A 14,079-nucleotide genomic window follows, 5' to 3' on the forward strand; every position below is an offset into this window, starting at 1 on the left:
TAAAACAACATTTTCGGTAATTTTCAAGTTTCTAAATTATATAATAAATATTTTTCCTTAAAAACGGCATTTAAATATTTTCAATTGATGACATAATTTTTCAGTATAAGCGTATTTTATTATATTATTTTATATTATTATTTTATATTATTTATATTATAATATTTATATTTTTATATTTTAGTATTTTAAAATTGTTGGATGAAATATGCTGAGAGCCGCTGTATTTCTAATACGCTTCTCGGAATCGGAGTATTTGTCTGATACAGGTTGTAGTGATATTAAACGTGTAAAGTGCAGAAAATCTGTTTATATATGTTGTTATGATATATTATATTGGCAGGATTGTCGTGTACTAATATATTGAAATAATATTATTTTGTTTTCATATACAAAATATATTATTTTTATTTTTATTTTATCTTTATAAGATTTTTTTATTTTCGAATTTATAAGTTTCTTCTCATTAGGATTAGCAGGAAGAAATCTGCTCATTAGTAGGCATCCGAGAATGCCGAGACAAAATAAGTTTTGAGACTTTTGTTTAAGCTGTTCGAGCTCAGTTTAAAATCTGAATTTTATTACAATTTTCCAATCTATTTATACAAAAATGTTTTACAATGTTTTACAATGATTTACAAATATTTTCCTGATAATTTTAATTGCGGCGGCACTAAAAAGGTTGACCCACGTCAATGCTTAGAAAATATTATGACACATTCAAGTGTGTCATATCGACATGTGCAGAATAGTAGCACAGAAAAGAAAAGTGTCAAATAGCAATTGCATACTTGCTATGACCAAATATTCTACTTGCATTGCGGTGGTTCTTCCGTGTGCGATCGCATTACATATTACATTAGTTAATATAAAATAATTTGTGCATAAGCACTTTCATAACATAATTTATTGTTTGTTTACATTGTTGCGCTATACACAACAATGTTAACCTACATCCGAAACGCACAATTGGGCATCTTAAAATTTTTAACAACAGGTGGTCACCTAACCTATGTTTGACAGCGAATGACACAATCGAGTGAAGTAAGAATAACGGAAGTTCGATGGGTAGCGTCGTGAATAAATATATTGTTTTAGTTAAATAAAGTAAAGTAATGTTATGTAAAAAGAAAGTCTATTAACGTTTTGTAGTTAACGCAAAAAACCAAATTTAAATTAAACCAAAGTTTAAAGTTCAGAAGTGGGATTGAATCAATGTCCAAAAGGTGAGTAATTAAAACGTAAGTTTGAATATTTGGCGCAGAAAATTAAAAAGCAAACGAACGCAGATATATACGTAATGATGGTGACCATCGAGATATTGACGAAGGAACAGTTGAAGGACTTCTTACAACAGCAAGAGTTATCCACTACAGGCAATAAGGCAGAATTAGTTGCAAGATTAACTGAACACGTGAAGGCAAGCGGCGTAGTTTTACAATTTACAAACGATAATGAGGAATTGCGGGGTGAAAACGAAGAATTGAGAAAACAAATTAGCGAACTGCGGCAAATGGTGCAACAAGTGGCCATTAACCAGAATAGCGGTAGAAACAATCAAAACAGTACTTCAGAAATGCCTAGTAAGGACCGTAACGCGCATTCTATACGAGAAATTGCAGAAGTCCTACCCGAATTCGACCCAACGAATGAATTCTATTACGGCTACGCAATTTGTCGAACGTGTTGAAGCTGTTATGTCTGTATATGCGTGGCCCGAAAAAAGTGTGCTTCTTGCAGTGTATAGCCGTTTGAAGGGTGTAGCGCGCATGTGGGTGGACGCATCACCAAGAATGCATGCTACTTGGAAGGAGTTCTCAAATGAGCTTGTCACCGAGTTCGGTTGCGAATACGATGAAGCGGATATACATTACAATATGTCGCGCGTTGCTCGAAGGCAAAACGAAACAATAACTGAGTTCATTTTTCGTGTCTCTGCGCTAGGACGACGTCATAATCTTAGTGAGATGGCTATCACGAAATACGCCCGAGAAGGACATCGAGAACTACAAATGGCGATTGCTCCGCAAAAATTCGTATCCGTTAAAGAAATGCGTGAAGCATGCGAGAACTTTTTACAAAATTGCATTAAGATAAACGAAAAGCCTTTTCATAATGCGGGTGAAAGCGAACAAAGAGTACAATCGTTCAGTAAGGCAAAGAATGTTATGTGTTACAATTGTGGTGAGTCAGGGCACTTGTCAGTAAATTGTGCAAGACCCCCAAAACATCCTCGTTTTATAGATTGTAATAAGGTGCACCCCAAAAATGAACAGCAAAATTGCGGAAAACCATCAGCTTTTGTGCTAAAAACAAGTATTATCGACAATAAATTTCTTAAGAAAATAACGATTGGTGGCAAGCAAGCCATTGCATTTATTGATACTGGAAGCGAATGTAATATGGTCCGAGAAACATTTGCCAACGATATTGGTGGTACGCGCAGCAAAAACCTATTTACCATCAGTGGATTCGGTGGTGGTATAGAACGATCTGAGATACAAATCGACACGGATTTGAAAATCGATGAAGTTGAAAAACCGTTGACGTTGCACGTCTTCAAAGATCGTGTGTTGAATTACGATTTATTGCTCGGGGACGAAATATTCAATAGCGAAAATATACGCGGCGTATATGACAACGGACAGTTCAAATTCGAAGACAAAGTAAAAACGACGTGTAAAATTAATAAACTTAGTCCAATAACGGAGGATGACGTGTGTATGGACACTGTAAATTCAGATTCTAAGGGAAAGCTGTTAGAGGTGATGAATGAATTCCGAGAATGTTTCGCTACAGGTATGGATGGAATCGGCAAAACTAGTGTAGTCGAAATGAAAATTGAGTTAACAACCAACGATGTAATCGCACAAGACCCGTATAGAGTTCCGGAACCGAAAAAAGAAATCGTTGCGAAGAAAATTCAAGAGTTGCTCGAGAACGATATTATAGCTCCGTCTGAATCAAGTTATGCGAGTCCAATGTTGCTTGTGAAGAAAAAGAATGGCGAACATCGACTTTGCGTGGACTACCGTTGGATTAATCAATTCACTCGAAAAGAATGCTACCCAATGCCCAATATCGAAGAAAGTTTACAAGAAGCAACGAAGTATCGAATCTACATATCGTTAGATCTTAACTGTGGTTATTATCAAATTCCTATAGAACGTAACAGTCGTAAATATACTGCAGTTGTGGTTCCTGATGGTCTATACGAGTTTAAACGGATGCCGTTCGGGCTGAAGAACGCACCAGTCCTGTTTCTACAATTGATGGCGAAAATTAAAACGCGCTTGGAACCCAGCGATATGATTCACTACATGGACGATATGCTTGTCGGCGGCAACGATGAAGAAGAACTTCTCGGAAAGTTTAAACGAATTTTAGGTGTAATAAAAGAATTTAATTTAACATTGAATTTAAAAAAATGCGAATTTCTGAAAGATACTATCCAATTCTTGGGACATCAGTTGGGACCCAACGGGATAACGCCGGGTGAAATCAAGACCGAAGCCATACGAAATTTCAACATGCCTACAACGCAAACAGAGGTGCGGCGCTATTTAGGGTTAACGGGATATTTCCGTAAGTTTATACCAGGCTACGCAATTATATCCGACCCTTGCGACAATTACTTAAAAAAAACGCCGTCTTTAAATGGACAGATCAACAAACAAACGCCTTTGTGAGTCTAAATGAGGCACTAACAACCGGACCAGTATTAACGGGCTACCGAGTGGAAGCTGATCATCAAGTGCATACAGACGCGAGTGCCATCGGACTCGCAGGTGTTTTACTCCAAAATGACAGCGGAGATTGGAAGCCGGTGGCGTACTTTAGTCGATCTACCACACCGCTGGAAAGGAAATATCACAGTTACGAATTAGAAACGCTTGCAGTTGTCGAATCTGTGGACCGCTTTAAATATTACATCTATGGAAAGTCGTTTACGGTCATTACCGATTGCAATGCTGTAAAATTAACCATGCAAAAGCGAGAAATGATACCTCGTATAGCCAGATGGTGGCTTTGTATCCAAGACTATGACCTCATCATCGAACATCGAAGCGAGCAACGAATGGCGCACGTCGACGCACTAAGTCGTTAGCCTAACGAAGACGGTTGCGACCTTGAGGAAGCGACCTTGCGAGTCTGGAAGGCGGAAATAACCGAGGCAGATTGGCTTTACAGTATGCAATTACAAGATAGCAAACTTCAACAAGTCGTAATGAAAATTGAGGATAAGGATTCAGACATTATTAACGACTATAAAATAATTAACGAACGACTGTACAAACGGTATAAAAACCAACAGCTCTTCGTAATACCAAAGGCTTTACGATGGAAGGTGACACATGATGCACATGTTAAAACAGGACACTTAAGCGTTGACGGAACGATTGAATACTTACTACGGTCTATGTGGTTCGCTCGAATGCGAAACTTTGTCAAATCTTTTGTGAAAGCGTGCATTGATTGTGCCTTCACTAAGCGTCGAGGAGGTAAAAAGGAAGGTGAGTTACATTGCGACAAAATGGAGCCTATTCCGTTCAAAACAATACACATTGACCACCTGGGACCTTTTCCCCGAAGCCGAAAGTTAAACGAGTATATCCTGATTATTGTGGACAGTTTCACAAAATTTGTCATCGTCAGACCAGTGAAAAGTACGAACACTAAACAAGTCATCGCCATTCTGAATGAAGTTACCAGTTACGTTGGAATCCCTGAAACTATAATAAGTGATCGTGGTACCGCCTTTACGTCAAAAGAATTCGAAAGATACTGTAACGATCAACAAATCAAACACATACGCAACGCAGTCCGTACGCCACGAGCCAATGGCCAAGTCGAACGATTTAATCGCACCGTTTTATCCATGCTGCAACCATCAACACAAGATGACCGAACCTGGGACGAGCAACTACGAAGCATTCAATGTACATTGAACTCACTGATTAGCCAAACGACGGGAAAATCTCCAAACGAATTGCTTTTTGGATTCAAACTACGCGACATATTAGGTAACAAGCTGATCCAAATTCTCCAAGATGAAGACGATACTATTCCCATCACCCAAGAAGAACTCCACCGCCGACGATTACTTGCTGCTAATAACACCGATAGTAAACGGGTAAACGCGAAAAAGCGTTTCGACGATAAACACAGGAAACCAACGAAATATGAGCAAGGTGATTTAGTTCTAGCAGAACGAGAACCAACATCCACAGGCACGTCCCGCAAACTTGAATGTCGATATAAAGGACCGTTTGTAGTCACCGAAGTTCTCGATAATGACCGTTATGTCATCGAAGACCTACCAGGATCCTATCGAAAACAACGACATTATAAATCAATCTATGCGTCTGATCTTCTAAAGCCATGGTGTCAATTGCCGTACGAAGAAGAAACTGATTCCGAGCGCGAGGACGCTTGACGTCAGGAAGGGCCGACTGTTAACCTACATCCGAAACGCACAATTGGGCACCTTAAAATTTTTAACAACAGGTGGTCACCTAACCTATGTTTGACAGCGAATGACACAATCGAGTGAAGTAAGAATAACGGAAGTTCGATGGGTAGCGTCGTGAATAAATATATTGTTTTAGTTAAATAAAGTAAAGTAATGTTATGTAAAAAGAAAGTCTATTAACGTTTTGTAGTTAACGCAAAAAACCAAACTTAAATTAAACCAAAGTTTAAATATATATCTTTGGTACGTTAGTAATACGATAACTTATAGACAATTAGGAAATCTCTTTGGAGTCTCAGTTTCTACGGCATTGTCAACAGTAAAAACTGTTACTAAGTTTTTGATAAAATAAAATTAATTGTACAAATTTAACTATGTGTTAAAAAAATTCTAAACCTAAATACATATATTACATAAAATGAATATAACAAATTTTTAAATAAAATAAAAATATCATAACGCCTTCCGGTCGTGGGTTTAAAATATGAACCAAAAAAATAATAATACACAAAAATCAAGCTCGGTTAAACCAAGCTCTTCTGGAACGGCTAGTTCCAAGGTACCTACCGCAACTTCTAGCGGTAATAACCTCTTAATAAATCAGTAATCTCCACACGTTCTGGCCCTTCTGTAAGGTCGGGTCCTCCATCCAGGAGAATTTATAAAGAACGGCGAGCGGCAACTAGACTGCTCGAGAGATATGGCAATGGCTCGGTTACGTCCGAGTCTCTAAAGGCACGATTAGCCTGGGCAAAACAGATCCTTGATACTACTAAAGAAAAGAAAAAGGAACCTGTATGGAAACGTCAACGCTTATAAGATGAGTCAGCTTCGAAGCCAGATGCCAAAAAGGCAAAATTTCGTGGCAACGCCACCACTACTAAGTCCTTTAGCGTCACGCTGAAGGGCTCCATTATAGTGGCGGTCATTGACGAAAATGATCCAGATGGCACTTGATTTGTACGTCGAAGTTCTTAAGGAATTTCCAGGTACAGTTCCCAAATGTCGCGACAGTGGATGATTTCAGGGCCATGTGAAGCTAGTCGCCTGCGTTGATCAGCGTTCTGTTGATCTCTTTCGCATTGCCATCTCCAGAATGGGTGAGGTTTGGCCTGGCGGAAAGCTTAAAATCGTTGCTAAGGAACAAATTCCTGGCCGACCTAGGGCGCGTTCCTGGATTCCAGCTGAACCATTCGATCCTCAGCGGATTCTGGAGGTAATTCGGGTGGGAAACCCTGATGTTAATACGCCCACGTGGAAGGTCACTAAGCTGGAAGAAGCCAAAAGCAAGTATAGGTCGGTCAGTTTTGTGGTCGACAAAGCATCTCTGGCCATTTTGGCGCGATCTGGTGGCGTATTAAATTACGGTTTCTTCCCCATAACTATGAGGGTTTACAAAAAAGATGAGGAGCAATCCTCGTCTGATGTACGGGAATCAGCGGCAATTTCTCAACACACTGCTGATCCCTTATCGAAAGTGGGCAATATTAAGCCTGCTTCCATGACCGAAGTGAGTCCGGTTATTCCATCTGAAGACTCACCTGTGTGCATGGATACTTCAGTGTCTGCTCCTTCGCCAGCTCACTCAATTACATCAGAGGAGAGCATAGGCATGCGCTATCTTTTCGATGAAGAGGAACTCCTAATGAGTAATGACTCTGAGGAGGATAGTGCTCTTGATGTCACTGTGGTGGAGAAAAATGGATCCACACAAACTGAAGATGCGGGTACAGCAAATTAACCTGCATCATAGCAAGGCTGCATCCGCCAGTCTACTGCAACGCCTCAGCAACAACGAGGCTGATATGGTCCTGATACAAGAACCATGGATTTATAAGGATCTTGTATGCGGAATCAGGGCTAATAACTACAACCTATTATATGCGGTAAATAAGGGTAAGCCTAGGTCCTGCATAGTGGTTAACAAAAAATTTAATGCTCTCTTACTTTCGCAATATAGTGATGGTGACCAAACCGCAGTAAGTATCGAGGGCTCCTGGGGCCAAATATGGGCAGTATCTGCATATCTGGCACATGATAATGCCACACTACCATCGAATGTCCTGATACAGCTAACAAGCAGCGCCAGGAGACTCGGAGTAGAGCTACTAATAGGTTGCGATGCCAACGCTCATCATGAGGTTTGGGGCAGCTCAAATACTAATGAAAGAGGTGAGTTACTTTTTGATTTTATATTTAGTAACAATTTTTTTATCTGCAATGAACTTTTATTACTAAATACAGGCAGGAAGTGCTAGATGTCACTCTTGCTACTGCTAGGCTTCACGAATCGGTCAAGAAGTGGAAAGTGTCCACTCAACACTCGTTATCAGACCATATGATTCTAGAATTCACCCTAACCTTGGATTAATCGAACATCTACAACCAAAAAACGTTTAGAAATGTTAAAAATACAAACTGGACGAATTATAATGCAGCGCTAAGTGAGCTGCTGTTAAACATTTCCTCCGGTCCCGCTGGGAACACTGTTGATCTAGACAATCAAATCCAAGATCTAACCTCAGTGCTCAATGAAGCTTTTAATTATGTCTGTCCCCTCACTCGACCTAGTAGGAAATGCAACCCACCTTGGTGGAATAAGCACTTAGATCTTTTACGAAAAGAGTGTAGGAGACTTTTCAATAGGGCAAAATTAAACAATAATGAGAGTGATTGGCGGAAATACAAGATCTCTCTGCAAGAATACAAGAAAATTCCAGAATTCTTGGGAGTTAATACACAACCGGCTTTTGGCAAATTTTATATATTGTTTCTTATTTAACTATGTCCCGATTAAATGGAGGGAGATTATAGTAGTTTTTAGACCCAAAGCAGGAAAAACCTCGCACCATTACCCCAATGAACTCCGTCCAATAAGCCTTTCCTTTTTCATGTTGAAGGCCCTTGAAATAATTATAGACGTAGAAGTAAGGCGTGCTGTAAGCCCCAACCAGTGGTCCTCCTCACAGCATGGAGACAGCTCTCCACTCCCTCACTTATAGAATAGAAAAATCCATTAAACTCAAAGAATTTTGTATGGTTGCTTTCGTAGATTTTGAAGGGGCCTTCAACAATATACTCCCAAGTGCAATAGTAAGCGCGGTCTCTCGTCTGGGTGTTGATGATGCGCTCATTGGCTTTATAAATCAGTTGCTAACTGGCAGACTCATTGAAGCAAAGATTAGCTCTTCAACATTTTGAAGAGCCCATCCTTTCCTTTCCTTTGGAACATAGTGGTGAATGAACTGCTAATAAAACTGAAGGCAGAGGGCTGCGAAACTATTGCATATGCATTCTACAAAATGGTCTTGTTTAGGATATAAACAAATGGACACAAAAATGTGACCTAGGGGTGAATCCCAATAAAACTGTCGTGGTTTTCACTACAAAACATACGGTCCCAAAATTTTCTTCCCCCTCTCTACGAGGTTCTGATACATGTGAAGGAGGAAGCCAAATTTTTAGGTATAGTTTTCGATATGAAAGCGCGCAAGAAAAGTCAATGTTGCGCTTCTTCTATGTCAGAAAGCTATTGGTAAGAAGTGGGGTCTTCAACCTCACATCACCCAATGGCTATATATAGCTGTTATTATGCCCATATTGCTGAATGGTATTACGGTATGGTGGACAGCTCTTGATAAATCTTCGTACTGTTCGGTAGTTGACAGGATTCAGCGTAGAGCTGAACTCTGTATTAGCGGGGCGCTATGCACCACACCATCCATTGCACTAGATTTGATGCTTCAGTTACTGCCAATGGATATTATTAGTTAACAAATGGCAGCTTCATCTGCTTTAAGACTAAAAGCTACCTCCCAATGGAGAGCCAGTGACTATGGTCATGCCTCCATTCCAAATCTTTTCAATTGTACTCCTAAAAACGTTGATTACATCACACCTATTCTCTACTTTGACAGAAAATGTAATGTCGAGTTTCCATTTAGAGAAGTATGGACGTCAGGTGGTCCCTTCTTAGATGAGGGCGTAACCATTTTCACTGACGGATTCAAAACAAGTAGTGGTGTAGGTAGTGGAGTTTTCTCAGAGGAATTGAACAAATCTTCCTTCTTTAGGCTTCCAGATCATTGTAGTGTCTTTCAGGCGGAAGTGTTCGCCATTAGGGAAGCTATAGCTTGTTTGAATGTAGATGATATATTTGGCAGGAATATATACATACTATCAGACAGTCAAGCTGCATTAAAGTCCTTGAGTTCAGTCCAATTTACATCTAGGACGATTCTTGACTGCTACACATCTCTGAACGAAATGTCGACGCAGCTCAATATTGCTCTAATCTAGACTATCTTGGCATATCGCTAACATCATGTAAATTGTTATTGAGTTCTAATACTTTTAACGAAAGATGGGAAGACTCAACGATATGTAGATTTTAAATAGCATTTTATGCCTTGCAAAAGGTTCTAGACGGTTTTAAACCCTGAGGTTTTCACCATATATATACGGCATCACAATGGGGCAATAGGCCTAAGTGGATCCACTAGGGATCACCGGTATAACCTAACCTAACCTATTGCAATTCCATGTGCTATCACGTCCTCAAGCACATGTTGGTATTCAAGTCTTTTTTTTCTTGTTTCCTAAAACTCTTTCTTTCGTGTCAAGTAGCACTCTAGAAACCACTTCGTTTCCTCTGTGGTCCATACTTTGCGTGTATTTCCATAAAAAAATTTTTTTTATAAAAAAACTTTTTTTACTGGTCGATGTTTGTGGCCAGTATACTATACTGGCTGAGGTTGAGAAAATAGTGTTGTTGTTTTGTGTACATCTCGGCCAGTATAGGCCAGTCGTACTTGCGAGCCACCGAAAAGGCCTAATATTATTTATGTAGTATATTAGAAAGATTAATAAGTGAATTCAATAATCGAATTGAGAATAAAAAATTAGAAGGAAGTGTCACATAATTAGGCATTGAAAATTAATTCATTATACAGGGTTTGGCGAATTAATAGCATTGACAGACGACCGTACTAAATTATCATTAAGCAACCTTAAATGATCATTTTAAAAATACCCTGATAGACGATATAAATTATCATTAAGAAGTTGCTATATCATATGTTTTTTTTTATTAAATAAGCGAGAGAATTTTAAATTTAAAATGGTTATTATATGGTTATGGTTATTATTTGGTTAAAAAACGCCGTTTGTTCAATTTAATACTAAAAATGTTATTATTGAAAGTAATAAAAAATCATGAAGCTATTAATAAACTTTTTATTACGAAAACTAAATTCATAGCAAGAAGAAGATTGTCCATAGCTTCAGGAATTAGCACAAGACAATTGTGGAAATTCGTAAGTATAAAATATTGGTAAGGGGAATGCAAATGATTGAATAATTTTCTTTTAGGATCGAAGCAATAATTTTTGGGAACAAGATGTGCCAGCAATGGATGATACAAAATTTAAAGAAAACTACCGTTTTAGCAGAGAATCTTTTAAAAAAACGATGAAAAAGTTCACACGCTAGCTAAATAGGACACTAATATGCGAGCTTGCATTGCTCTAGAGTGGCTATCGGTTTGTTTGCACTTGGTTCTTTTGCTGAATATAGGACTGTTGCTAATTTAAGTGGTGTTGGAAGAAGTACTGTGGGTAAAATTGTATTAGATTTCTGCAACGCGGTTTGCCAAATATTCAATGAGTACATATCGTCTTGCCCTCCTATTATTGCAGAAATTAAGGAATCCGTAAACGGGTTTTGCAATCTTGGTTTCCCACAATGTTTTGGAGCGCTGTTGAATCTCTATATGACAGTCATCTGCTTAATAAAGGATTTCTTTATTATATTAAGAATTTATTATATTATTAAGGATTTTATTATATTAATAACAATCCTTTATTAAACAGATGGCTGTCATATAGAGATTCAACCGCGGAGGATAAAAGCCGTTGACTATTATAATTATAAGGGTTGGTGTTCCGTGGTTTTGCTCGCATGTTGCTATCATAGGTAAGTTTGCAAATGTAGTTCATAATTGAACACGAACATTATTATTCTTTTGTTTATTTCCTCAGGTCAAAATTTACCTACATTAATATTGGGTCGGCAGGAAGAAACAACGACTCCTATATCTTTGAAAGAATTTCATTGAAAAAATTTCATGAATTCAGTGATATTTTCTCTCGATAAGCAAGAGTAATAGAAGGCGGTCAGATACCCGTCGGTGGAGGCGAAAGTTATAAGAAATACGATCGCATTAAGTTTTCGTAAGTAAAATACAACATTAACATTTAATAAATAGTTATATACAGTTTTTATTAAATACTAATACTTATTCTAATACAAAAAGCCACAAATTTAGTAAATAGTTATGTACAGTGTTTATTAAATACTAATACTTATTCTAATACTAATAACTACAAACTTGACTAATAATAAAACTAATATTAAATCTAATACTAAGAAATAAAATTTAACTAATAATTGACTCCTCCACTACATTACTATTAACGGCGTTTGACCCTATCATTTTATGGATCCTTCCGAAGTACTTCCATTCTCGTCGGCTCCCTCCGGAAGGACCCATTTGCTTTTTCTCTGCTCTCTAATCATGTTAATAACTAATCAAATAAAAATGTGGGAGGTGAATACCTATGTCTTTGCTGCAGGTTATTTATTTTTGTGTGCACTTCTTGCGCACTAAATTTCCCAAGTTCTTTAGAAATTATTTGACAAATATGCGCATTGCGCTTACATTTACGGAAATCACTCAGATTTTCCTTCCACAGTTGTATTAATTTGAGTCATCTAAAATCAAAAGAAATACAGAAAAAATTCGCACAAGTTATTAAATTTAAAAATACAATGAGTACTTACATTTACTAATGTTTCCAAATCTGTTTTGTTTACACTTTGACAATAAAACAACAGTTAAAAATTTCTCCCAATTTTTATTTCGGACGTGTGCGAGTTAGGCTAAATTGATGCTAAACCAAATGGGAGATTTTTTGGGATTTTTTGCACTGCACACTTTTAGCCATTTATCAACACGTATCGAAACATCACTACATTATCGGCACAACTTAGCATTTCCCTCATTTAGAACGCAACTTAACCTAACTCGCACACGACCTAAATCTGCTTTACAAGTCTCGAATGCGATAATATCTTCTGGCTTCCAGATGATTTTGATATTATAGTTTTTGCGATTTCCTAGAGAAAGATTGAATAAACGTCGCTGGTTGTAGACGTCGTTGCGTTGAAATGGTCAGTAAAAGTTATAAAGTAAATTTTATTTTTTAACTATTAATTAAATGAATGTAATTTGAAATAAAATAGTTTTATTATGTATAAGCACTATATAATAGTTGAAATATTTTTGAATAATAATAAATTATTGATGATTTTTTTTTTTTGACCGTAGGTGGAAGCCCGAAAGCCACTGTGTGAGACTTGAACCCACTAAACAACCTCTTAGGAATGAATGGAGAAGATTTCCACAGCATTATGAAAATTTCATTCCAGTAATCTGGGGAGAGAGGAGAAAAAATGGACTTAGTACCTAGCGAGCAAGATTTATCTAAGACAGAAACCAAGGGCATACATTAGGGAAATTGGGTTATAGAGAAGTTATTAGGAAATTATTAGGCTCCAACAATCGCAAGGTCAGCGCTAATTTAGAAGGATTCTATTTAGCATTTTTTTCTCTTCTTATATATAACACCTTCGACATTTTGATGTCATCAGCTAGAATCCTTGTAACTAGGATTGATTATAATATTTAACGCCTCCGACGTTTTGATGTCATCGGCTAGAACCATTGTAACTAGAATTTTTTATAATATATAATGTCTTCGACATTTTGATGTTATCGGCTAGAACTATTGTAACTAGGATTTTCTGTGGCATAGCAAATAGTTTATAATTAGAGTAAGTTTAGATTTAATGAAATTATTTAAAAAAAAAAAATCCAAATGTCTTTTGTTCCTTTACTTCTTGGTCGCACACTAGTTTATCGAACAGGTTAATTAACAAATTTATTGCAACGTCCCGGACACGACCGAGTGATATCTCAGCAAAATTAAACAACGCATCCATGTGGTTACAAAATTAATCATCTTCTTGAAATGTCTTAACTCCTTCACCGTTGATGGAAAAGAAGTAGTAATCGCCGTCTTCGATATGTCGTACTCGGCCACTAAAATCTGGTAGTACGCCTTCTGTAAGTCAACCTTCGAAAAAATGCCTTTGCCTTGGAGGATGGTTGTTACGTTATGCAGAAAAACAAATTTTGTCCTGTCAGAAGTTGAATAAAAAAACCCTTTATATATATGTATATATATATATATATAAAAAACTCTCATATCTTTTATAACTCCTCTTTACTTTAAGCATTCATTTGCTTTTATAAAAATTTGCTCGCATTACATCTTACAAAGTAATGTGTAATAGGATAGTGGATTGTAAAAATATTTAATGTGATGTTCCAAGAACTTGCTTGATTACTTGCGCACTATATAAACTATTATTTTCAATTGAGAGATTTTTATCGAAAATTGAAACAACAAAATTTTTTTTTTTTATTATTTTTAATTAATTGAACTTTTGATTTATCGTATAGCTGTTTCAAGTTATCCCAAATA

At 37.2% G+C, this 14,079-nt stretch overlaps 1 protein-coding gene across 1 annotated transcript; it reads left to right on the forward strand.

The window, feature by feature from the left end:
* Positions 1-4,192: 4,192 nt before the first annotated feature.
* LOC119675233 (uncharacterized protein K02A2.6-like) lies at positions 4,193-5,437 on the forward strand. The gene has a single exon (XM_038086421.1). It carries the CDS (start codon positions 4,193-4,195, stop codon positions 5,435-5,437), a length of 1,245 nt encoding a protein of 414 aa, XP_037942349.1.
* The last annotated feature ends 8,642 nt before the right edge of the window (positions 5,438-14,079 follow it).

The sequence above is a fragment of the Teleopsis dalmanni genome, chromosome 2, assembly GCF_002237135.1.
Source record: "Teleopsis dalmanni isolate 2A chromosome 2, ASM223713v2, whole genome shotgun sequence".
NCBI classification, from domain to species: Eukaryota; Metazoa; Arthropoda; class Insecta; order Diptera; family Diopsidae; genus Teleopsis; species Teleopsis dalmanni.

What these genes read in the sequence shown, in the direction of transcription:
- LOC119675233 (XM_038086421.1), top strand. Translation starts at nt 4,193, where the DNA reads ATGCAATTACAAGATAGCAAACTTCAACAAGTCGTAATGAAAATTGAG.